At 37.5% G+C, this 25,824-nt stretch overlaps 1 protein-coding gene across 3 annotated transcripts in view; it reads left to right on the top strand.

Moving 5' to 3' along the window:
* The first annotated feature begins 693 nt into the window (after positions 1-693).
* Positions 694-25,824, top strand: part of LOC127433762 (endophilin-A3-like) — an 87,411-nt gene continuing 62,280 nt past the window's right edge. For all 3 annotated transcript variants that reach the window (XM_051686063.1, XM_051686148.1, XM_051685982.1), the window contains exon 1: positions 694-929. In XM_051686063.1, the coding sequence (XP_051542023.1) occupies positions 885-929 (45 nt within the window). In that variant the 5' untranslated portion in view covers positions 694-884. The remainder of the gene's footprint in view (positions 930-25,824) is intronic.

Below are 25,824 nucleotides of genomic sequence, written 5' to 3'. Positions count from 1 at the left end.
AAAGTCTGACATTTGCATTGTTGTTATTTCTGTCTTCACTTACTTAAGGTGAAGGGATAGTTAGATTGTATACATAACACGTATACTCATCTAGTGGCGAGTACAGTTCATGAATTACCAATAGAGAGCAGCAAATAGCTGTTAATTGCCTGAGGGTCCTCGATGAACCCAAAATCACACAGCGTCAAACAATATCCAACCCCAACAACCTGCTGACTTTTCTCAGATTTGTCCCTTACAAATTCGTAAATATTTAGATGTTTATGAAACTGTGACTACAAAAAGCAATGGCCAAACTTTCTTCCCACAATATTTCCTGGATATACAAGTTGTTGCCCTGCTTCATAGCTGAAAGTTTCTCGAAGGCGTCCTATTAACGACAAACACTCGTAAAACAAATATATATATATATATATATATATATATATATATATATATATATATATATATATATATATATATATATATATATATGTATATATATGTATATATATACATACACATACATACATACATACATATATACATATATACATACATATATACATACATATATATATACATACATATATATATACATATATATATACATACATATATATATATATATATATTTGTTTTATTTAGGGGGTTCTACGAGATGCTCCCGTGACGTGTGCGGCTGTCCGCCAATCACAACGCTCGAAACGAACCGATCCGACCGCCGCCACTTGTCAGTTGAACAGGGAAAAAACCACCACCGTGAAATGGTTAAATAGACTAAAAGCGTTTCGTCAAACTGTGATAGCCTCCATAATTTGTGCTCTGTGGAGGATTATCTAACCGTTTTGCCACTTAAAGATTTTCTTTTCCTACCCCTTCGTGTTTCTCATCTTATTTTGAGCATGTCAGTGGCGGGGTTTAAGAAGCAGCTGCACAAAGCGAGTCAGGTAAGAAGACGCTCTAGTTCCCTGTTTTGGTTATACACCTTCAAGTTATTGTGGCGCTATTAAAGGGGTATTGAGAAAACACGTTTATTATTATTTCTGTGAAGTGTTCTGTTGTATCAGGTCCATCGAAGAGGCAAAAATGCATGCAGCAGAACCGATATAGTACTTCAAATCTGAATATTACCTTTAACTTTGTAACATATGAAACAGCGCTTTTGTTTACATGTTTACTGTATGTTTTTCCGCTCTTTGTGACGCAACAAACCGTTTTTTGAAACAGTGTTGCAAGTTCCCCTGCTGTAGGCTATTATCTTCAGCATCAGCGCGGATGTTGTGAGGCCTGCTGAAGAGAAACCTTTGATCTGTTATCATGTTAATGAATGTATGTTTGTATGTATTATATTATCATCACTATCAGCTGCTGTTCAGTTATGAGGATGCCCAAGAACTCAAGTATGGAAATCTTACCACGACTCTTGATGCTTGGTGATGTCATTGTTGGGCAAGATAACGGTAGTGTCATGACGTCACGCGCGACCAGGGACCAGTAAGCATGGTCCCCACAGTCATGTTTTCTAAAATTGTATTGAAAAGTTTCATTACACAAAAAGGACTCCAAGGCTCTAGTTTTTAAATGAGCACTTTCTCCTATGATGTGTTCATTAACATAGTAATAAATGATAATGCTAAAGGTGAAAATCATTAAGAAAAAAAAAATGGAAATTATTCTTAAGTTCATCAGCTAGAAATTGCTCTTTGTGAGTGTAAATGATATAAAATGATTTTTAAAAACCCTGATAAAGTGACTTGATTTTTACTGTTTAAAAGGGACAGTTCACCCCAAAATGAAAAGTCTCTCATCATTTACTTACCCTAATTATACTCCAGGTGTGTATGACTTTCTTTCTTCAGCAGAACACATTTCAAGAAAAACAGAAAAATATTTTAGCTCAGTAGGTCCTTAAAATGCAAGTGGATGGTGATCCGACTTTTGAAGCTCCAAAAATCACACATAGTCAGCATAAATGACACTAGTGGTTAAATAAATGTCTTCTAAAACGATAAGATCACTTTTGGTGTGAAAAAGATCAATATTTAAGTACTTTTTAACTATAAAACATTGCTTCTGGTCAGCAGCTGTATACGCATTCACGAGAGCACCGAGTTCACGTGGTCTCTCGTGTGATGTATTTGCGTTGACATGTTACAGATGTAATCTCACGTTTTTCTCTCGGTTGAGACATCCAGAAAAAGCACACAAATGCAACATTGTGAGTAAATAATCAGATACAAATACAGATCTAAACCAAAACCAACGAAGCTTCTGTACAGCGTTCCTCCTACTCAGTTGTAAACAGCGCTGTTCTTCTGGCTGTGTCGCACGTGCGTCATTTCTTTTGTGTCTCACGTGCCAAAGCTATTACGTCACACGCGCATACCACTGCTGACCGGAAGCAATGCTTTAAATATGTATCTTTTTCACACAAAAAGCGATCGTATCGCTTTAGAAGACATTAATTTAACCGCTGGAGTTGTTTGGATGACGTTTATGCAAACTGTCTGTGATCTTTGGAGCTTCAAAAGTTGGATCATCATCCACTTGCATTTTAAGGACCTCCTGAGCTAAAATATTTTTCTGTTTTTCTTCAAATGCGTTCTGCTGAAGAAAGAAAGTCATACACACCTGGGATATTTATTGGTTCTTTCTTAACACACACACACACACAGTATAAACATGCAACATTACTTGATGTTGTTTAGTTGAATGAATGAAGCTGAGCTGTTCTCCCGAACAAGCATGAACTTGTCGTAGGCACATTCAAACTGTAATTGTTACACTTTCACTTCTGTAAGAGTAGCCAACTCTTTTTAGCCATTCTGAGTTTTGCATCCCCTGTTTACACTGAATAAAGACATTCAACCCAGGTCCAACCTGAAGATTAGTGCTACAGTGCCTTAAAATTATACCCCATAAAGCTCAAACACAATGTAGGATTACTCTATCTGAAAATCAGTAATGTGTGCACTGCCCCCCAATACTGAGATCAGGGAATCAGATTCATGTTACATCATAAGCTAGATTTTTTTTTTTTACATTTACAGAAGAAAATGTGAGTGGTGCTTGCCTGTGCAAAACTAAAACATAGGGTGTTGTGAGTGGTTGCCAGCCAAGGACATTGCTATGCGGTTAAAAATGTGTTCAGAGTGGTTTTTAATGTGTTGCTTTGCAGTTGTTAGGGTATTCTGTGTGATTTCTATGTGGCCCAAGTAAAAGAGCCCATCCCCAAATCTCTGCAATATTTTGGTCCAAAAATATGGCTCAGTTCCTTCCAATGTTTTGCTTGTTTGGTGAAATTATAAGTCTAATTGCTTAGAAAAGTAAAAGCACACCTACAATTGAAGTCAGAAGTTTACACACACCTTATCCAAATACATATAAACTCAGTTTTTCACAATTCCTGACATTTAATCGTAGAAAACATTCCCTGTCTTAGGTCAGTTAGGATCACTACTTTATTTTAAGAATGTGATATGTCAGAATAATAGTAGAGAGAATTATTTATTTCAGCTTTTATTTCTTTCATCACAAACCCAGTGGGTCAGAAGTTCACATACACTTTGTTAGTATTTGGTAACATTGCCTTTAAATTGTTTAACTTGGGTCAAACCTTTTTGGGTAGCCTTCCACAAGCTTCTCACAACAAGTTGCTGGAATTTTGGCCCATTCCTCCAGACAGAACTGGTGTAACTGAGCCAGGCTTGTAGGCCTCCTTGCTCGCACACGCTTTTTCAGTTCTGCCCATAATTCTTCTATCAGATTGAGGTCAGTGGTTTGTGATGGCCACTCCAATACCTTGACTTTGTTGTCCTTAAGCCATTTTGCCACAACTTTGAAGGGGTATGCTTGGGGTCATTGTCCATTTGGAAGACCCATTTGCGACTGAGCTTTAACTTCATGGCTGATGTCTTGAGATGTTGCTTCAATATATCCACATCATTTTCCTTCCTCATGATGCCATCTATTTTGTGAAGTGCACCAGTCCCTCCTGCAGCAAAGCACCCCCACAACATGATGCTGCCACCCCCATGCTTTACAGTTGGGATGGTGTTCTTCGGCTTGCAAGCCTCACCCTTTTTCCTCCAAACATAACGTTGGTCATTATGGCCAAAAAGTTAAATTTTTGTTTCATCAGACCAGAGGAAATTTCTCCAAAAAGTAAGATCTTTGTCCCCATGTGCTCTTGCAAACTGTAGTCTGGCTATTTTATGGTGGTTTTGGAGCAGTGGCTTTTTCATTGCTGAACAGCCTTTCAGGTTATGTCAATATAGGGCTCGTTTTACTGTGGATATAGATACTTGTCTACCTGTTTCCTCCAGCATCTTCACAAGGTCCTTTCCTGTTGTTCTGGAATTGATTTGCAATTTTTGCACCAAACTATGTTCATCTCTAGGAGACAGTATGCATCTCCTTCCTGAGCAGTATGATGGCCTCGTGGTGTTTATACTTGCATACTATTGTTTGTACAGATGAATGTGGAAACTTCAGGCATTTGGAAATTGCTCCAGACTTGTGGAAGTCCACAATATTATTATTATTATTATTATTATTTTTTTTTTTTTAGGTCTTGGCTGATTTCTTTTGATTTTCCCATGATGTCAAGCAAAGAGGCACTTAGTTTGAAGTTAGGCCTTAAAATACATCCACAGGTACACCTCCAATTGACTCCAATTAGCCAATCAGAAGCTAATTGGCTAATTGCCTAAAGACTTGACATAATTTTCTATAATTTTCCAAGCTGCTTAAAGGCACAGTTAACTTACTGTATGTAAACTTCTGACCCACTGGAATTGTGATGTAGTCAATTAAAAGTGAAACAATCTGTCTGTAAACAATTGTTGGAAAAATTACTCATGTCATGCACAAAGTAGATGTCCTAAACGACTTGCCAAAACTATAGTTTGCTAATATGAAATCTGTGGAGTGGTTAAAAAAGTATTTTTTATGACTTCAACCTAAATGTATGCAAACTTCTGACTTTAGCTGTAAATCCCTAACCTTAAGTATGAACAATAATAATAAGGATTATATCACATATTATCATGTCACAAAACAGAACTAACTTTAATATTTATGGGATGCATGTTGCCCATTGTTGGTACTGTGGTCTGCACATTTAGGTGTACGAGTCAGAGATGTCCTGATATTCTTAGGATATCTTTTCAAACATTCTACTCGATGTTGACATACTGAAATGTTGATAATGTTGAATAGGCATCAGCATGCACAGTGTTATGGTAAGCCATGCTATCACACAAGCAAGATAATAATCATTCCAGTCATAAACTGGACCTTAACAAAACAGAAAATTCATATGTCATGAGTGGCCTCATATAAGCTGATCTCCTAGTGTGACAGGTGTTTCCCATGTTTTTGTTTTGAAACCCCACATTGTGCCCATCAGCAGTTCTCCAATTCACTGTTATCACACACACACACACACACACACACACACACACACACACAGGTTTACATTTGGCTGGAACATTGGGGGGGTTGTAGCATGAAACATTTACATGTTTCCATTGATCATGGTGTAAATAATGGAGGGGTTGCATATGTGTGTATATATATATATATATATATACACACATACATACATACACACATATAAACTTGATGGCATATTTGTGTTTTTGAAGGCTTGAAGTGGATATTTTTCAGGTACAGTCTTAAATGACAAGTGGACTTTTAATAGACTGATAATTGAATGCATTAAAGGAACATATTTCAACCTCCTTCAGAATTTTTGATGTTAAAAATTGAAGAAAATCCAAATACACACAGAATGAAACTCCTCAAGGACAGTTTGCTGACGATATGAAATAAGGCAACATTTAGAAAATCTCTTTATATGACTTTTTATATGATCATTTGTTTCCTAAATACCATGTCATTAGACTAGTTTTACAATCGTTTCTTGTCCTGTGAGTATGGAAACGTTAAGACAAAAATGATAGAGTCTGTGGTTTAAACTTGAGTAGCAAAAATGGCATTACAGTTGGGAAGTTTGAAGTTTGATTCATTTCATGAATCAGTGCAAACCATTTAATTGTTGGGATGGGACGATATATCAAATTTCGATATATCGCAAACCAAAAGAAATGACGAACCATATCGAGGCAAAACTCGATATTTTGAAATTTGCAACATTGTTTTCTGTCCATGTGATCATTAATGAAATGACCCGTCAAACATCATAATCTCTTTATTGCTTGATTTTTCCCCTCCTGCACTTTTTTCTTATACTGTTTATTGGGTTTGCACAAGGTCTTTGAAGTGCTTAAAGTGCCTGAGTTTGGCTTTTAGAAATTTAAGTTCTGGAATACCTGGAAAATCGCCTTGTTTTGTTAAAAAGTGCTTGAGATTAAAACGGACCATTTCTTCTGTGTAATGTGGATCCATCAAAGATGAGATTTATGTGATGAGAGTAATGTGTCTTTTAACAAACTTTGTTATTTACAGTCAGATAAAAAAGTAAATATAAATATACATTTTGATCACAAATAGCATTGATGCGCTAATAAAACAAGATTTCTCTCTCGTTAATAAATGAACCGCAATACCTGTGCGAGTCTGTAAAATGCACCTTAATCTCTTAAAGTGACAGTACCATTATAGCGCTTGTTATACAAATGAATGTAAACGCTGTGTTATTACTGATAAATTGTACACATTATTTCAAACAGTGACAGCTCATATCATTATATATATATATATATATATACACATACAGTTGTGCTCAAAAGTTTGCATACCCTTGGAGAATTGGTAACATATGTACCATATTTAAAGAAAACATGAGTGAGCAGGCAAAACACATTTCTTTTATTTCTTATGGGATTCATATTCAACTGTAGGTTATAACAGAATGGCATAACCATAAAACAAAACATGGCAACAAAGAAAAAAATGACACCTGTTCAAAAGTCTGCATATCTTTAGTCCTTAATACTGTGTATTGCCCCCTTTAGCATCAATGACAGCGTGCAGTCTTTTGTAATAGTTGTCTATGAGGCCCCAAATTCTTGCAGGTGGTATAGCTGCCCATTCATCTTGGCAAAATGCCTCCAGGTCATGCAAAGTCTTTGGCACATTTGAGATCTCCCCAGAGTGGCTCCATGATATTAAGGTCAGGAGACTGTGATGGCCACTCCAGAACCTTCACCTTTTTCTGCTGTAACCACTGGAGGGTCAACTTGGCCTTGTGCTTAGGGTCATTGTCGTGCTGGAAAGTTCTGCAGCTTTCGTGCAGAAGAATGCAAATTGTCTGCCAGTATTTTCTGATAACATGCTGCATTCATCTTGCCATCAAGATCCCCATGCCTTTAGAGCTCACACACCCCCAAAACATCAGTGAGCCACCAACCTGCTTCACAGTGGGGATGGTATTCTTTTCACTATAGGCCTTGTTGACCCCTCTCCAAACATAGCACTTATGGTTGTTAAAGCTCTATTTTGGTCTTGTCACTCCAAATTACAGTGTGCCAGAAGCTGTGAGGTGTGTCAAGGTGTTGTCGGGCATATTGCAACCGGGCTTTTTTGTGGCATTGGCGCAGTAAAGGCTTCTTTCTGGAAACTCGACCATGCAGCTCATTTTTGTTCAAGTATCGTCATATTGTGCTCCTTGAAACAACCACACCGTCTTTTTCCAGAGCAGTCTGTATTTCTCCTGAGGTTACCTGTGGGTTTTTCTTTGTATCCCGAGCAATTCTTCTGGCAGTTGTGGCTGAAATCTTTCTTGGTCTACCTGACCTTGGCTTGGTATCAAGAGATCCCTGAATTTTCCACTTCTTAATAAGTGATTGAACAGTACTGACTGGCATTTTCAAGGCTTTGGATATCTTTTTATATTCTTTTCCATCTTTATAAAGTTCCATTACCTTGTTACGCAGGTCTTTTGACAGTTCTTTTCTGCTCCCCATGGCTCAGTATCTAGCCTGCTCAGTGCATCCATGTGAGAGCTAACAAACTCATTGACTATTTATACACAGACACTAATTGCAATTTAAAAACCCACAAGTGTGGGAAATTAAGCTTTAATTGCCATGTAAACCTTTGTGTGTCACCTTGTGTGTCTGTAACAAGGCCAAACATTCAAGGGTATGTAAACTTTTGATCAGGGCCATTTGGGTGATTTCTATTATCATTATGATTTAAAAAGGAGCCAAACAACTATGTGATGATAAATGGCTTCATATGATCACTATCCTTAAATAAAAAACAGTTTTTTTGCATGATCGGTCATATTTTCAAAATTAATGCCAAAATTTCACAATTTCTGCCAGGGTATGTAAACATTTGAGCACAACTGTATACAATTTCAAGAAATAATATTAATTGATAGAATGTAGTATTTTTATATTTTTAAAAAGTTAAAGTGTGATTATAATTATGATGGCAAACAAATAATTAAAGAAATAAACATTTTCACATACTTTTCAGGACAGGTTCTGTTCAGTTCTATTGCTTGTTCTTCATCCGATCAGCCTGAATGTAGCCCACTATTTTTGAAGGCTTTAGTCAATCTACTCAGCAGCAACTGCTGTTTGGTTGAAATATTCATCACCCCTCTCACAGTCATTTCAGAGCAAATGCTATAAAATATTGAAACATATGTTAAATATCAACAAGAGGTTGCAAAATATCAGTATTTTTTCTGTTAAATCAGTCTGTTTAGGGGCCAAGTAAGCACTAAATATGAAGATCAGTGTTGCTTAAAAGAATATTTTAAAACCATATTTGGTGACCATTACGCAGAGTATTTTTTATTTTTTTGTTAATGTTTTGGTAGGAAACTTTCCATCTTGGCTGTAAGCTTACAGGTGCATCTCAATAAATTAGAATGTCGTGGAAAAGTTCATTTATTTCAGTAATTTCAACTCAAATTGTGAAACTCGTGTATTAAATAAATTCAATGCACACAGACTGAAGTAGTTTAAGTCTTTGGTTCTTTTAATTGTGATGATTTTGGCTCACATTTAACAAAAACCCACCAATTCACTATCTCAAAAAATTAGAATATGGTGACATGCCAATCAGCTAATCAACTCAAAACACCTGCAAAGTTTTCCTGAGCCTTCAAAATGGTCTCTCAGTTTGGTTCACTAGGCTACACAATCTGCTGATCTGACAGTTGTCCAGAAGACAATCATTGACACCCTTCACAAGGAGGGTAAGCCACAAACATTCATTGCCAAAGAAGCTGGCTGTTCACAGAGTGCTGTATCCAAGCATGTTAACAGAAAGTTGAGTGGAAGGAAAAAGTGTGGAAGAAAAAGATGCACAACCAACCGAGAGAACCGCAGCCTTATGAGGATTGTCAAGCAAAATCGATTCAAGAATTTGGGTGAAGTTCACAAGGAATGGACTGAGGCTGGGGTCAAGGCATCAAGAGCCACCACACACAGACATGTCAAGGAATTTGGCTACAGTTGTCGTATTCCTCTTGTTAAGCCACTCCTGAACCACAGACAACGTCAGAGGCGTCTTACCTGGGCTAAGGAGAAGAAGAACTGGACTGTTGCCCAGTGGTCCAAAGTCCTCTTTTCAGATGAGAGCAAGTTTTGTATTTCATTTGGAAACCAAGGTCCTAGAGTCTGGAGGAAGGGTGGAGAAGCTCATAGCCCAAGTTGCTTGAAGTCCAGTGTTAAGTTTCCACAGTCTGTGATGATTTGGGGTGCAATGTCATCTGCTGGTGTTAGTCCATTGTGGTTTTTGAAAACCAAAGTCACTGCACCCATTTACCAAGAAATTTTGGAGCACTTCATGCTTCCTTCTGCTGACCAGCTTTTTAAAGATGCTGATTTCATTTTCCAGCAGGATTTGGCACCTGCCCACACTGCCAAAAGCACCAAAAGTTGGTTAAATGACCATGGTGTTGGTGTGCTTGACTGGCCAGCAAACTCACCAGACCTGAACCCCATAGAGAATCTGTGGGGTATTGTCAAGAGGAAAATGAGAAACAAGAGACCAAAAAAATGCAGATGAGCTGAAGGCCACTGTCAAAGAAACCTGGGCTTCCATACCACCTCAGCAGTGCCACAAACTGATCACCTCCATGCCACGCCGAATTGAGGCTGTAATTAAAGCAAAATGAGCCCCTACCAAGTATTGAGTACATATACAGTAAATTAACATACTTTCCAGAAGGCCAACAATTCACTAAAAATGTTTTTTTATTGGTCTTATGATGTATTCTAATTTTTTGAGATAGTGAATTGGTGGGTTTTTGTTAAATGTGAGCCAAAATCATCACAATTAAAAGGACCAAAGACTTAAACTACTTCAGTCTGTGTGCATTGAATTTATTTAATACACGAGTTTCACAATTTGAGTTGAATTTCTGAAATAAATGAACTTTTCCACGACATTCTAATTTATTGAGATGCACCTGTATTTCTGTAACACAAAGTTCACTACTTGTCATTAGTTGACATCATACAGAATTGTTTAGCTGATAAGAGCTGGGTAGGGAAGAGCCTTTTTATAATATTGTCGTGTTTTTCGACAGTTTATTAAACAAGTCACTGTATAATTGCATAAAATGTGTCAGTGGCTCTTTTTTAAGGCAGTGCTTCATGAGAAAGCTCAACTAACCCCTAAAAAATGAATATAGAAAGCTTTAGGAAGATTTATCAGAGAAAAAGCACACCGGGAATCAGAGTAACTGTGTAACAGGTGTCAACATAAAACTGGGATAGGCATGTCTGATAGCATGGGTTAGCCTATATGTAAACCTGGTGAAATGAATCACTGCCCTTGTATACATGAGTTAGTGAAGGACGCCAATATACTTCTTTCGTTTTTCTTCAAAGATAAAAGGAAATTGAACAAAAGAAGAGAAAAAAAAAATCAAAGTCTAGTTCAAATTATACATTTTACATTGGAAATTTTCTATAACCTCATGTAATCTCTCAAATGGGGCATAGGGATAGTTCACCAAAAATGAAAATTCTGTCATCATTTACTCACCCACATGTTTTCTAAACCCATATGATTTTCTTTCTTCCATGGAAAACAAAAGATGATGATAGGTAGAATGTGAAAGACTGACAGCCTCAGTCCCCATTCGCTGTCATTGAATGGAAAAATGAGCAGTGTGTACATTCTTCAAAATATCTGCTTGTGTTCCATGGAAGAAAGTAATATGGATTTGAACTGACATGAGGATGAGTACAACATGATCATACTGGAAGTCTGCATGTTTCTTCTTAATGTTCCAGTACCCTGACATCAGACACATTATGCTAAGTTAATGACAAGCACCATCTCCCATCAGACATTTTTGCATCGGTTTAAATGTTTTGACCTTCTGTGGCTTGACTGGAAATGTGTTATATCAGCAGCATGGGAGACCCATGTTGAAACTAGAAGGAATCGCATTCACATGATCAGTGGCAAGTGTCTCTATTTTCCCTCTAAGATGACATTTAGGTTAGGTTTAGGGTTGTTATTGGGTTTCGGGGTGGAGTTAATAAAATACAGCTGAAGTCAGAAGTTTACTTGCACCTTAGCCAAATAAATTTAAACTCAGTTTTTCACAATTCTTGACATTTAATCGTAGAAAACATTCCCCGTCTTAGGTCAGTTAGGATCACCATTTTAAGAATGTGAAATGTCAGAATAATAGTAGAGAGAATTATTTATTTCAGATTTTATTTCTTTCATCACATTCCCAGTGGGTCAGAAGTTTACATACACTTTGTTAGTATTTGGTAGCATTAAAATTGTTTAAATTGGGTCAAACGTTTTGGGTTTTCCACAAGCGTCTCACAATAAGTTGCTGGAAATTTGGCTCATGCCTCCAGACAGAACTGGTGTAACAGGCTTGTAGGTCTCCTTGCTCGTACACGCTTTTTCAGTTCTGCCCACAAATTTTCTATCAGATTGAGGTCAGGGCTTTGTGATGGCCACTCCAATACCTTGACTTTGTTGTCCTTAAGCCATTTTGCCACAACTTGAGGTATGCTTGGGGTCATTGTCCATTTGGAAGACCGAGCTTTAACTTCCTGGCTGATGTCTTGAGATGTTGCTTCAATATATCCACATCATTTTCCTTCCTCATGATGCCATCTATTTTGTGAAATGCACTAGTCCCTCCTGCAGCAAAGCACCCCCACAACATGATGCTGCCACCCCCATGCTTCACGGTTGGGATGGTGTTCTTCGGCTTGCAAGCCTCACCCTTTTTCCTCCAAATATAACGATGGTCATTATGGCCAAACAGTTCAATATTTGTTTCATGAGACCAGAGTAGTCTGAGTAGTCTGGCTTTTTTATGGTGGTTTTGGAGCAGTGGCTTCTTCCTTGCTGAGCAGCCTTTCAGGTTATTTTGATATAGGACTTATTTTACTGTGGATATACACTACCGTTCAAAAGATTGAGGTCACTTGCCTGAAAAGTTTCTCATGATCTTAAAAATCTTTTGATCTGAAGGCGTATGCGTAAATGTTTGAAATTAGTTTTGTAGACAAAAATATAATTGTGGCAACATATTAATTTATTTAATTACAAAACTAAAGTTTTATTTAAAAAAAAAAGAAAGAAAAGTTTTTGAAATGGATGACGTACCGAATAATAAAGAAAAGCAGCTAATAAGTGCCCAGCATAGATGGGAACTCCTTCAATATGTTTAAAAAGCATCCCATGTTGATACCTCTAGAAGTTGGTTGAGAAAACGCCAAGAGTACATTTCTGCAAAATCTAGGCAATGGGTGACTACTTTGAAGATGCTAAAATATAACACAGTTTTGATTTATTTTGGATTTTTTAGTCACAGCATAATTCCCATATTTCCATTTCTATTATTCCATAGTTGTGATGACTTTATTATTCTAAAATGTGAAAAAAAAAAATAATAATAATATTATATATATATATATATATAATAAATAAAGAATGAGTAAGTGACCCTAAACTCTTGAACGGTAGTGTAGATACATTTCTACTTCCTGAGCGGTATGATGGCTGTGTGGTCCCATGGTGTTTATACTTGCATACTATTGTTTGTACAGATGAACGTGGTACCTTCAGGCATTTGGAAATTGCTCCCAAGGATGAACCAGGCTTGTGGAGGTCCAAATTTTTTTTTCTGAGGTCTTGGCTGATTTCTTTTGATTTTCCCATGATGTCAAGCAAACAAGCTCTGAGTTTGAATGGTATGCCTTAAAATACATCCACAGGTACACCTCCAATTAGTCAATTAGCCTATCAGAAGTTAATTGACCAATTGCCTAAAGACTTGACATAATTTTCTGGAATTTTCCAAGCTGCTTAAAGGCACAGTTAACTTAGTGTATGTAAACTTCTGACCCACTGGAATTGTGATATAGTCTGTTAAAAGTGAAACAATCGGTCTGTAAACAATTGTTGGAAAATTTCTCGTGTCATGCGCAAAGTAGATAACCTAAACGTCTTGCCAAAACTATAGTTTGCTAATATGAAATCTGTGGGGTGGTTAAAACATTAGTTTTAATGACTTCAACCTAAGTGTATGTAAACTTCTGACTTCAACTGTAGGCATTCCTCTTCACTGTATTAAATCATTTACAGCTAAAAACAACTCTCTTTACAGCTCGCTTTTGGCACCCTTCTGTGGACATTTCACCTGGAAACAGAGCTCACATGTGTCCTTATGTTCAAAAACACTTCCTGCTTTGGCCACTATTCGACTGAATTTAGCTCAACAAAAAATTAACTTACTGTTTCTTAAAGGGATAGTTCACCCAAAAATGAAAATTCACTTTTCATTTACACACCGTCGTGCCATCCCCACAACTCTAAATCTCCACTTTAGCTTTAACTAATATTTTAACTAAACAGGCACCACATGTGATTTTCAGATGTAAAAGTAGAGATTTTGAGTAAAAAAAGGACTTAAATTTTGATCTGTTTCTCAACCACACCTATTATATCACTTCTGAAGATATGGATGTAACTACAATGGTCTGGTCACCATTTACTTGCATTGTATGGACCTATAGAGCTGAGATACTCTTCTAAAAGTATTTGTTTGTGTTCTGCTGAAGAAAGAGTGTCATACACATCTGGGATGGCATGAGGGTGAGTAAACGATGAGAGAATTTTCATTTTTGGGTGAACTATCCCTTTAATTGACTGTGAGATGAATCTGATGATTTTTCAGGGCTCGACCCTAGCATTCTTGTTTAGGCACGCTCGTGCTCCTAAGAGAAATTTTTTTAGGAGCACTGTCAAAAATTTAGACTTAAACTGGAAGTGCGCCAAAACTAAATGAAAATCACATTTTTAAATGGAACTATTCCAGTTATAATTTTCATTAAGTAAATACGCCTTGTATAATTCATACAATTTCTTCATCTTCTGTTTATATTAGGCTATTATTTGTATTCTTTTTTCGGGGTCTGTAAAAAGTAACTTCACTAATTTTTGAACCCAGATGAATATTATTGTAATACTGAATTATTATCGTAGATTATTGTTTTGAGGATTAGGTTTGTTTGATATTTCCAACCCGATTTCATGAAAAGTCATACGAATTTTACAAAGTGTCTAAATTGTATGGTGTTGTACCATTTCGTTCATTTGAATTATGTGTAATGCGGAAGTAAGTGAAACTTCCGTGTGCGAGGCGTTAAGCACATGCTTATTAATGTTATGCCCCAACCAAAACCCCTTATATAAACCTAATCAAACAGTTGTGTGTAAGCATGATAGGAAGCATAAAGAGTATGTTGTTTGTGACAGTAACGAGCAATTGTCGCATTTTAGAAGGAAACGATGGAGAGTGACGTGATTGTTGTACAACATAAGTCTTATGATTACATATGTGTTCGTCAAATCGTACTAAATTTTACGATTTCGCTGTGATAGTGTGTTGGATATTTCTGACAAAGGCTATATACTTCACTTTCACCTGCCATCTTTACTTCACAACTAGAGAGAAGACCTTTGATTTGCACTTTGCTCATTACAAATCTGAAGCACTGTCATCTAATTTTCTGTGATACTGTGTTCTTTTTTAATTTGTGTAATAACTTGTAGTGGTGACAAAGTCTGAATATAGGTATATTATGTCACTTTGTTTGTCCCGCACAGAAACAAATTAAAAAAGTTTAAATATTTTTAAATAGCCTGTATGGAGGACTGGTGTCCATTTAAGACTTTCAATCCGTTTCACGTTCCTCCTTATGCAACAGCAGGAAACCAAAGTGCAAAGTACAGTGAAAGCATAATGCATGTTATGCATGTGAAATTTGGACTGCATGCTATGCAGGGAAGAGTCCTCTGGTTGGCAGGAAACGTGTGATAAATGAGAAAGCAGTGGTTTCTCTGCAGAAAGTAGACTAATCAGCAGGCGTGTGTTCACAATTCTTCAGCTCGGTAACTGCCACATTCATTATTGATTATGTCCTATTGATCAAAGCAGCCACTCCTGTGGAGGAACATCATTCTTACCAGGCCGATCCATGTATATTACTCGCATTAGTCAACGTATGTGCATGAGAACCGAACAAGAAGGTCTAAAATACTTAAATACCATTCCCATTTATTTCAATGGCAATTGTCATTGTGACTCATCACTTGTCAATGGCAGCAGAGAGGGAGTCCATTTCACGCTTTTAAGAATACAAATATGTACTTTAAAACTGCACTAGGGAACTTTGGACTGTCTATCAACAAAGTGTGGCTAAAATCGCAAGTAACTTGCGGAGGAACATCTTACATAAGTTGTATTTCGGCCCTGCTTTTCTGCGCAGATGAATCTCATGGTTTGAGGTCACCAGGACATTGCCTTTGATCACTTGGAGATATTCACCTGCAGAGCTGGAGTCATAATGTGCTATTGGTGTACGAACCCAGATGTATGAACCCGCTATGCCCAGGAACATTTGCCATTAAACGATCATTTAAAGTAAAGCCGGAGCGCTTTGCATTCACTATCAAAGTTTATATCGGTTTGTATATTCTTCCCTGGGAGTTTGCCGCGAGACTTATCTGACGGTGCACACATCAGTGTGCGTGAGAATCAGCTGATCAGTGGGAGAGTGAGAAAGGGGCAGCCGGAGACGCCGGTTTGAGGGAGGCGCATGCAGTCGCGCTGCATGTGTGTCTGTTCATTTATGTTTTATATTGTTTTAAGTTCATTTATATCATTAAACCTTTATGTTGACTATTCTGCCAGTTCCCGCCTCCTACTTGCCCGACCTTTTAACTGTTACAGCAATCTTTAACCAAGCAGCACACACTGAACTTAGCGGACAACATGTTGAAAATGGACTATCAACCTATTTATCAACACAATCTTTTACAATAAAGGCTTTTATGAATGAACATAAATTACTGTACTGTTTTTTTATTTGGTTGAACAAACGCTTTATTATAATTGAAACTTGAAACCATTTTTTTTAAATGGAAGTATGTGTAAAAGAAAGTCTCCCTTTTGAAAATAAATAGAATAAATAAGAAAGCTAACAGAATTATAATAATAAACAATTATAAACATGATAAAAAAATAGCATGTAACTATAACATGTTATATAACTAAAGCATGTTAGTTTACATGTTAGCATAGCATGTTAAATAAACTACTAAATGAAAAATAACATCAGCTGTGTGAGCTTTTAAAGTAATGTCCTATGATTATTAACAATTAATATATACTGAAGATGCGCAACAGCACAGCCAGACTGCTCCTGTCTGTACCTTTAACTTAGTGGTTCTCAACTGGTTTTGCTTCAGGACACAGATTTTTACATTGGAAATCAATGACGACCCAGTAAAAAAGTAACCTGTATTTAATGTATCCTGGGTCGCATTTCCTTTTATGTTGCCTAGTTTTGTTCATGGTTTTCAAGTACAAGGCATCAAGTGACATTATTTTTGTTGTTGACGTCAACAACAAAAGCGACAGGAAGATTTCTCTCCCCCCTTTCAAAAATTGAAAAGCATATTTACTTATATGAGCCCATTATTATCCTGTTTGTTTCCAAATTTCAAAAATAATTCAAACAGAACATACATATTACACAGGAGGAAAGGCTCCTCATTGCCATGGTTAGGTCAGTGTAGCTAGTCTAATAGTAATAATAATAACAAATTGTAGATTTTATGAAAAAATAAGTACTGCCACTGTTGATATAAAATGAGGTCTAATAGATTCTACCTTTAGATTATTTCATATGAAACTATAACATTTTGTCAAAATATAACAGTTACTTTTACTCATGTAAAATCGTGAAACAATTTTGTAAAGGTGATGATGTATAATAAAAAAATTTAAAAAATCAGCGCATAGCATAGTGTTGCTCTTTTCCTCCTCAGTGCTGTTTGGCATGTCAGGGCTGCCTACTGTTTGAGAGGTTCAACTTGACTTCCTCCATAATGCTTTAAACTAGAAAAGTCTCACTAGAATTGAAATTGGTCACATCAGTTTTGAGGTCTACCCTCCGCAATATCGAGGGAAGCCGGTAACAACCTACTGGTTGTTGCATGCGCACCAGAGAGAAGAGCAGATCATGATCGCAAGCTGGTTCTGTTACACTCATGCGAAAGTGCAGATGAGAAGCCTTTAGCTGATTGTGAGTCCTAAATAGGCTATCACTTGGGTGGCCGCCGAAATACCTTCAATGGGAGAACCATGGCATTGTTCTTTCCCTGCTGTCCGCGACCCAGTCCGAATAGACCTGCGACCCACTTTTGGGTCGTGACCCACCAGTTGAGAAACACTGCTTTAACTCACACACACACTCAATTATGTCAGACCCCCTCGCCTCACTTCTCTCTGACATTTTCTCTGCTGCATGTGTGTGAGTGGCGCAAGTTGACGGCAGTTGAGGTGGAAAGGAGATGCGTACACGCAGGTGAGATTCTCCGTCCGGTTGCATTTTTTTTCTCAATACCATAGATAAGCAAATATACATGGTATGAAAACTGTCAATTTTCATACCGTGGTATACCGTGAAACCGGTATACCGCTGCAACCCTACTGTACTGAAATACACAACTTGATGCAAGTAAACCACACAGTAACAGGCATGCAATACTTCCCTCATGTAAACTAGATTTAATGATGGTTTAGTGGACAATAAAGTTCAATTACCCACTCTCGATTAACATCTGATTATTTAAATCTCTCATCCCAGGAAAAAGTCGATGTAATAATCACTTTATTTTCTGTATAGTCACACAGTACAGATGCAATGAAAACTAAAAGAGTATCTCCCGGTAAACTCACACACACGCACACACACATATGTGAAATGGGTGATTATCTTTGGATACTTTGTTTGTTATATGTTATTTCTGTTAAGGGAATTCTAATATTAGCATAATAAGTTTCAGGCTAGCTGCTTCAAGTTTGTTTACAAATGGGGCTGCCCACATCTCTCTTTTCTCATTGCTTTGTGCATCATATGTTTTTGACCAATCACAGGCTGCAGCACCTCCCACAGTCTCCTACGGTCCCTGTGTACCCCAAAGGTATCTACCCCAGAGTAGGAGCTAAAAATGTCCCCTAAAACGGCTTTGAGGAACTATACAACTATAAGCAACGAAAACCATTAGTCCTGGGAAAAAGTACCTAAAACGGGCTTTAGTACCACCAGTGGGAAAGGCCTTAATACACAATCGTTGTACAGTTGAAGTCAGAAGTTTACATAAACCTTAGCCAAATTCATTTCAACTCAGTTTTTCACAATTCCTGACATTTAATTGTACAAAACATTCCCTGTCTTAGGTCAGTTAGGATCACTACTTTGTTTTAAGAATGTTAAATGTCAGAGTAATAGTAGAGAGAATGATTTATTTCAGCTTTTATTTTTTATTTTTACTTTCATCACATTCCCAGTAGGTCAGAAGTTTACATACACTTTGTTAGTATTTGGTAGCATTGCCTTTAAATGGTTTAACTTGGGTCAAACAAGTCTTCCACAAGCTTCTCACAATAAGTTGCTGGAATTTTGGCCCATTCCTCCAGACAGAACTGGTGTAACTGAGTCAGGTTTGTAGGCCTCCTTGCTTGCACATGCTTTTTCAGTTCTGCGCACAACTTTTCAATCGGATTGAGGTCAGGGCTTTGTGATGGCCACTCCAATGCCTTGACTTTGTTGTCCTTAAGCCATTTTACCACAACTTTGGAGGTATGCTTGGGGTCATTGTCCATTTGGAAGACCCATTTACGAACAAGCTTTAACTTCCTGGCTGATGTCTTGAGATGTTGCTTCAATATCCACATAAATTTCCTTTCACATGATGCCATCTATTTTGTGAAGTGCACCAGTCCCTCCTGCTGCAAAGCACCTCCACAACATGATGCTGCCACCAGAGGACATTTCTCCAAAAATTCAGATGTTTGTCCCCATGTGCACTTGCAAAATGTAGTCTGGCTTTTTTATGGCAGTTTTGGAGCAGTGGCTTCTTCCTTGCTGAGCAGCCTTTCAGGTTACAGTGCATCCGGAAAGTATTCACAGCGCTTCACTTTTTCCACATTTTGTTATGTTACAGCCTTATTCCAAAATGGATTAAATTCATTATTTTCCTAAAAATTCTACAAACAATACCCCATAACGACAACATGAAAGAACTTTGTTTGAGATCTTTGCAAATTTATTAAAAATAAAAAACGAAAAAAATCACATGTACATAAGTATTCACAGCCTTTGCCATGACACTCAAAATTGAGCTCAGGTGCATCCTGTTTCCACTGATCATCCTTGAGATGTTTCTACAACTTGATTGGAGTCCACCTGTGGTAAATTCAGTTGATTGGATATGATTTGGAAAGGCACACACCTGTCTATATAAGGCCCTACAGTTAACAGTGCATGTCAGAGCACAAACCAAGCCATGAAGTCCAAGGAATTGTCTGTAGACCTCCGAGACAGGATTATATCGAGGCACAGATCTGGGGAAGGGTACAGAAAAATTTCTGCAGCATTGAAGGTCCCAATGAGCATAGTGGCCTCCATCATCTGTAAATGGAAGAAGTTTGGAACCACCAGGACTCTTCCTAGAGCTGGCCGCCCGGCCAAACTGAGCGATCGGGGGAGAAGGGCCTTAGTCAGGGAGGTGACCAAGAACCCGATGGTCACTCTGACAGAGCTCCAGCATTTCTTTGTGGAGAGAGGAGAACCTTCTAGAAGAACAACCATCTCTGCAGCACTCCAACAATCAGGCCTGTATGGTAGAGTGGCCAGATGGAAGCCACTCAGTAAAAGGCACATGACAGCCTGCCTGGAGTTTGCCAAAAGGCACCTGAAGGACTCTCAGACCATGAGAAACAAAGATTGAACTCTTTGGCCTGAATGGCAAGCATCATGTCTGGAGGAAACCAGGCACTGCTCATCACCTGGCCAATACCACCCCTACAGTGAAGCATGGTGGTGGCAGCATCATGCTGTGGGGATGTTTTTCAGTGGCAGGAACTGGGAGACTAGCCAGGATCGAGGGAAAGATGAATGCAGCAATGTACAGAGACATCCTTGATGAAAACCTGCTCCAGAGCGCTCTGGACCTCAGACTGGGGCGAAGGTTCATCTTCCAACAGGACAACGACCCTAAGCACACAGCCAAGATAACAAAGGAGTGGCTCCGGGACAACTCTGTGAACGTCCTTGAGTGGCCCAGCCAGAGCCCAGACTTGAACCCGATTGAACATCTCTGGAGAGATCTGAAAATGGCTGTGCACCGACGCTCCCCATCCAACCTGATGGAGCTTGAGAGGTCCTGCAAAGAAGAATGGGAGAAACTGCCCAAAAATAGGTGTGCCAAGCTTGTAACATCATACTCAAAAAGACATGAGGCTGTAATTGGTGCCAAAGGTGCTTCAACAAAGTATTGAGCAAAGGCTATGAATACTTATGTACATGTGATTTTTTTCATTTTTTATTTTTAATAAATTTGCAAAGATTTCAAATAAACTTCTTTCACGTTGTCATTATGGGGTATTGTTTGTAGAATTTTGAGGAAAATAATGAATTTAATCCATTTTGGAATAAGGCTGTAACATAACAAAATGTGGAAAAAGTGAAGCGCTGTGAATACTTTCCGGATGCACTGTATGTCGATATAGGACTTGTTTACCATGGATATAGATACTTGTCTTCCTGTTTCCTCCAGCATCTTCACAAGGTCCTTTGCTATTGTTCTGGGATCGATTTGCACTTTTCGTACCAAACTACGTTCATCTCTAGGAGACAGAATGCGTCTCCTTCATGTTGGCTGCGTGGTCCCATTGTGTTTATACTTGCAAGGAAATTGCTCCAAAGGATGGACCAGACTTGTGGAGTTCAACAATTGTTTTTCTGAGGTCTTTTTATTTAGATTTCTTTAGATTTTCTCATGATATCAAGCAAGTTTGAAGGTAGGCCTTAAAATACATACACAGATACACCTCCAATTCAGTACACCTCCTATCAGAAGCTAATTGTCTAAAGGCTTGACATCATTTTCTGGAATTTTCCAAGCTGCATAAAGGCACAGTTAACTTAGTGTATGTAAACATATGACCCACTGGAATTGTGATATAGGCAATTAAAAGTGAAACAATCTGTCTGTAAACAGTTGTTGGAAAAATTACTTGTGTCATGCACAAAGTAGATGTCCTAAACAACTTGTCAAAACTATAGTTTGCTAATATTCAATCTGTGGAGTTTTAATGACTTCAACCTAAGTGTACAGTTGTGCTCAAAAGTTTGCATACCCTTGGAGAATTGGTAATATATGTACCATTTTTAAAGAAAACATGAGTGAGCAGGCAAAACACATTTATTTTATTTCTTATGGGGTTCATATTCAGCTGTAGGTTATAACAGAATGGCACAATCATAAAATAAAACATGGCAACAAAGAAAAAAATGAAATGACCCCTGTATGCAGACTTTTGAACCCTTAGTTCTTAATACTGTGTATTGCCCCCTTTAGCATCAATGACAGCGTGCAGTCTTTTGTAATAGTTGTCTGTGAGGCCTCCAGGTCATGCAAAGTCTTTGATCGTCTTGCATGAACCGCACGTTTGAGATCTCCCCAGAGTGGCTCGATGATAGGTCAGGAGACTGTGATGGCCACTCCAGAACTTTCACCTTTTTCTGCTGTAACCACTGGAGGGTCAACTTGGCCTTGTGCTTAGGGTCATTGTCATGCTGGAAAGTCCAAGAGCATCCCGTGCGCAGCTTTCGTGCAGAAGAATGCAAATTGTCTGGCAGTATTTTCTGATAACATGCTGCATTCATCTTGCCATCAATTTCACAAGATTCCCGTGCCTTTAGAGCTCACACACCCCCAAAACATCAGTGAGCCACCACCATGCTTCACAGTGGGGATGGTATTCTTTTCACTATAGGCCTTGTTGACCCCTCTCCAAACATAGTGCTTATGGTTGTGACCAAAAAGCTCTATTTTGGTCTCATCACTCCAAATTACATTGTGCCAGATGTCAAGGTGATGTCGGGCATATTGTAACCGGGCTTTTTTGTGGCATTGGCACAGTAAAGGCTTCTGCCCATTTACGCCTTTGTGTCACCCTGTTATACACACATCTTTGAAGTAGTATCAAAAATACAATTACAGATGGTAACCGGTGCATATTTTGGCCGCATATAGCTTGTTCGCACATTAGTGTCAAGAATGCAGAATGTAAACATTACTCATTTCACATTATGTACTGCACATACAGTATAGTAATCACAGAGAGGTTAAAACAGCTTCTTTTACTGATCTCATATGAATTCTACTCATAGAATGAGGTGTGAAGTAATTGACAACACATTTTAATGTCATATTAGTTGATGTTTTATATGTAGTCTTCATATTTAAATGCTCTTCTAAACGTCTCCCCCAGTGGCATGGTTGGAGTCTGAATGTTCTCCAGCACTATACTGTTGTTCGGCCATTTCAAACTTATTTTAAGCTCTGAGTGAAGAACAAAGAAGAACTACACTGTAAGTATATTAGAGCTAGAGATAGACCGATATATCGGTTTTACCAATTAATTGGTGCAGATTTGCAGATTTGTCGTTATCGTTTAAAATCTGTGTCGATAGTTACCAATAGTTTTTTCATCATTTCATCATTTCAAAAGAAGAGTTCCTGGTGTGTTTTGGCCTTGTTTATACTTGAAAGTCTTGTGTTATGCACTAAATCTTAATTTTTCTGCTTATTTTTGGGATTTTGGTTGAACAATAAACTGCATCTGGGATTTTATTCATTTAGGACTCTTTGTCTGTGCCCATCATAGTAAGGAACGAATAAGTTTTTTTTTTTTTTTTTTTTTTTTTAATTCTGTAAATTGATTTGAAAAACTATTGGCCGATTAATTGGTTATCAGCTTTTCAAACCACCTTAGTTACCAGTAGCAGCAAAATCCACTATCGGTCGACATCTAATTAGAGCCTTTAATATTGATTATCTTTGAAGATCAGACAGTATAGCTAAAAAAAAATATTTTGGTGTTTTTCTTGTGACAATATTGAATTCTTGATTTTTATGTATAGTAATTGCTCTTAAAATTATGTTGTTTTTTCTTCAATCAGAGGAACAGTTATTTCAACCAAACTCTGGCCAAATAGATTCAGACTGTTTAATAAAACACTGTATATAGTAAAAAAAATAATCAATGCATAATTTTCATTTATATGCAACAAAACAATAATAAACAGCAACATTCACCAGCAATATTTATATTTCTACTAAAAGCCCTATTTTCAATGCAAACTGTTTTTGTTAATGGAAAAAAATGGAACAATGTACAGGTGGAATTGCTACTACTGCCACAGGAAATATTTCATTAGCATCCTTTCAGTTATCACATAATCTTAACTCATGTTTGAATCAACCCATTCATGTTTGCTGGAGCAGGTATGCTCTTTGGCTAAACTTCCCTTACCACAAATGTTGTTTTTTCATTTTGCTTTTCCTTCATTATCACTGTTATCTTTATGAAAGGGTAGTTGTGTGTCCTAGTGGTTAAGGATCTTGATTGATAACTAAAGGTTGTTGGTTCAAACCCCATATCGACCTGTGAACTTTTACCATCAAGCAAGTCCCTTTGGCTATCGGAGGACTGAAACTTACGTAAGTGTACTGTAAGTCACTTTGGGAAAAAAAGTTTAACTATATGACAAGAAATTTGTATGAGTAAAAGCTAAACGGGGTGAATGGATATTGGGTCAGAAATGTTGGTGCTAGCTTAGTACTGTGTCCTAACCAGGCGTAATGTGATAAAGCGACAATAGATAAAAACTCTTCCATGTAACAGCCATGACAAGCAGACAGAGACATTTTGTTGATGTCTATACTGCAACATCAAGCTGGGTAGTCCCACACACCTGGTAATCTCTGAGGTCCAAAATTCTGCTGTACATTAAACATAAAATTTCTTCCTGTTGGCCAAGTTAAAGACATATAAATTAACTGTCCATCTGTCTGTCTGAATAGTCCAGCTAAAATTCTAGATAATTAAGGTTGAGCACTGATTGAAATTCCATCATTGTCAACTAAAGCATTATTTGATAAACATTATATACACATTTAATTTAAAACAGCTCACTACAGTTCGTCTTGGACACCATGGGGATGGAAAAAAGCATTACTCATCAAGCACCATAGCTGGCGGTACCTCACATTCTAAGATTTTTAGCCGAGGGGAAGAGGCCCTTTCTACACTTCACTCTGACAAGCTTTTTAAGTGACTCTTTACTGAAATGTTTTTAAAAACCTATCCTCTCCTGAGGGACTGCACTTGATGTATGGGTTCATTTCAAGTCTCTGGCTTGGATAAGGGATAGAACAAAACTGGCTTTCCCAAAGAGGGCAGAATTTGACCATTTCATCACTTAATTTAGTTAGTCAGTTTTTCAAAGTCAAAAGATATATTAAACTCGTTCTTTCTTCGATTTAGTATGAAGTATTCCGGGGCCTTTACGAGTGGATGAGTAGAGCGTTTCTGTTTTTGTGACCTTTTATTACAATTACCTTAAAGAAATCAGTTCTTAAACAGTTAGAAGAGGAAATTGTACACACCCATGAACAGAAAACTCAGTTTGTTTTTATTTCTTTACCAGTAAAGGAAAAGGTCAGTACTGCTCGATTGATCATGCCGCAGTATTGTCTTTATTCTCTAGGGAGGAAAAAGGTCAAAGCGCTCATGCTGTGAAACTCTTTCACCGTCCTCTGTATTTATACTCCTGTACCCTGCAGGGAATTATACTTTGGAGAGAACATTGTGTCTGTAAGTGTCATTTCTCAGACTCTGAAATCTGTACTGCACTGTATGCCTGTGATAAATGTTCTTTAAATTACAGTGTCCCTCATTTAATCTCCTGAACTAGACTTCGAATTTGTTTCCTATAAAGACTACATGAAGTCAAAATTGACCTATTGTTCCAAAATTGATAAACTCAAATTCTGATAAACTCAAGTTTCACTGTGTTTTACTCGCATTACGGAAGTTTAAGTCAAAATTCACCAAATTCATTGGTGCACGTTAGGGATGTGCGATATAACCAAAATCTTATATTACGATACGAGTAATTTTATATCACGATAATGATATATATCATGATATTGTAAAACATTTTTGGAAAATCAATAAAAACAAAATTATATATTAAATAACCATGTTGTACAACCTATTTTTGGATAATCCAGTCAGTGAATTAAATACTTCAAAATACTTCCTCTTATATCATTTTCTCTTTATTTGGAAATTGACATTAGTCCAAGTAAAACAAACAAACAAACAAACAAAAACACTTAACTTTGTTTTAAATCGTTCTTACCGTAATGCAAAATTTCACATTATGCCACAAAAAAAATCAAGGTGTTAGAATGGCCCAGTCAATCACCTGATTCAAAATC

The sequence above is a fragment of the Myxocyprinus asiaticus genome, chromosome 1 (assembly GCF_019703515.2).
Source record: "Myxocyprinus asiaticus isolate MX2 ecotype Aquarium Trade chromosome 1, UBuf_Myxa_2, whole genome shotgun sequence".
NCBI classification, from domain to species: Eukaryota; Metazoa; Chordata; class Actinopteri; order Cypriniformes; family Catostomidae; genus Myxocyprinus; species Myxocyprinus asiaticus.
The sequence above is the reverse complement of the archived record's forward strand: the minus strand, read 5'-3'. Positions and strand labels throughout refer to the sequence as shown.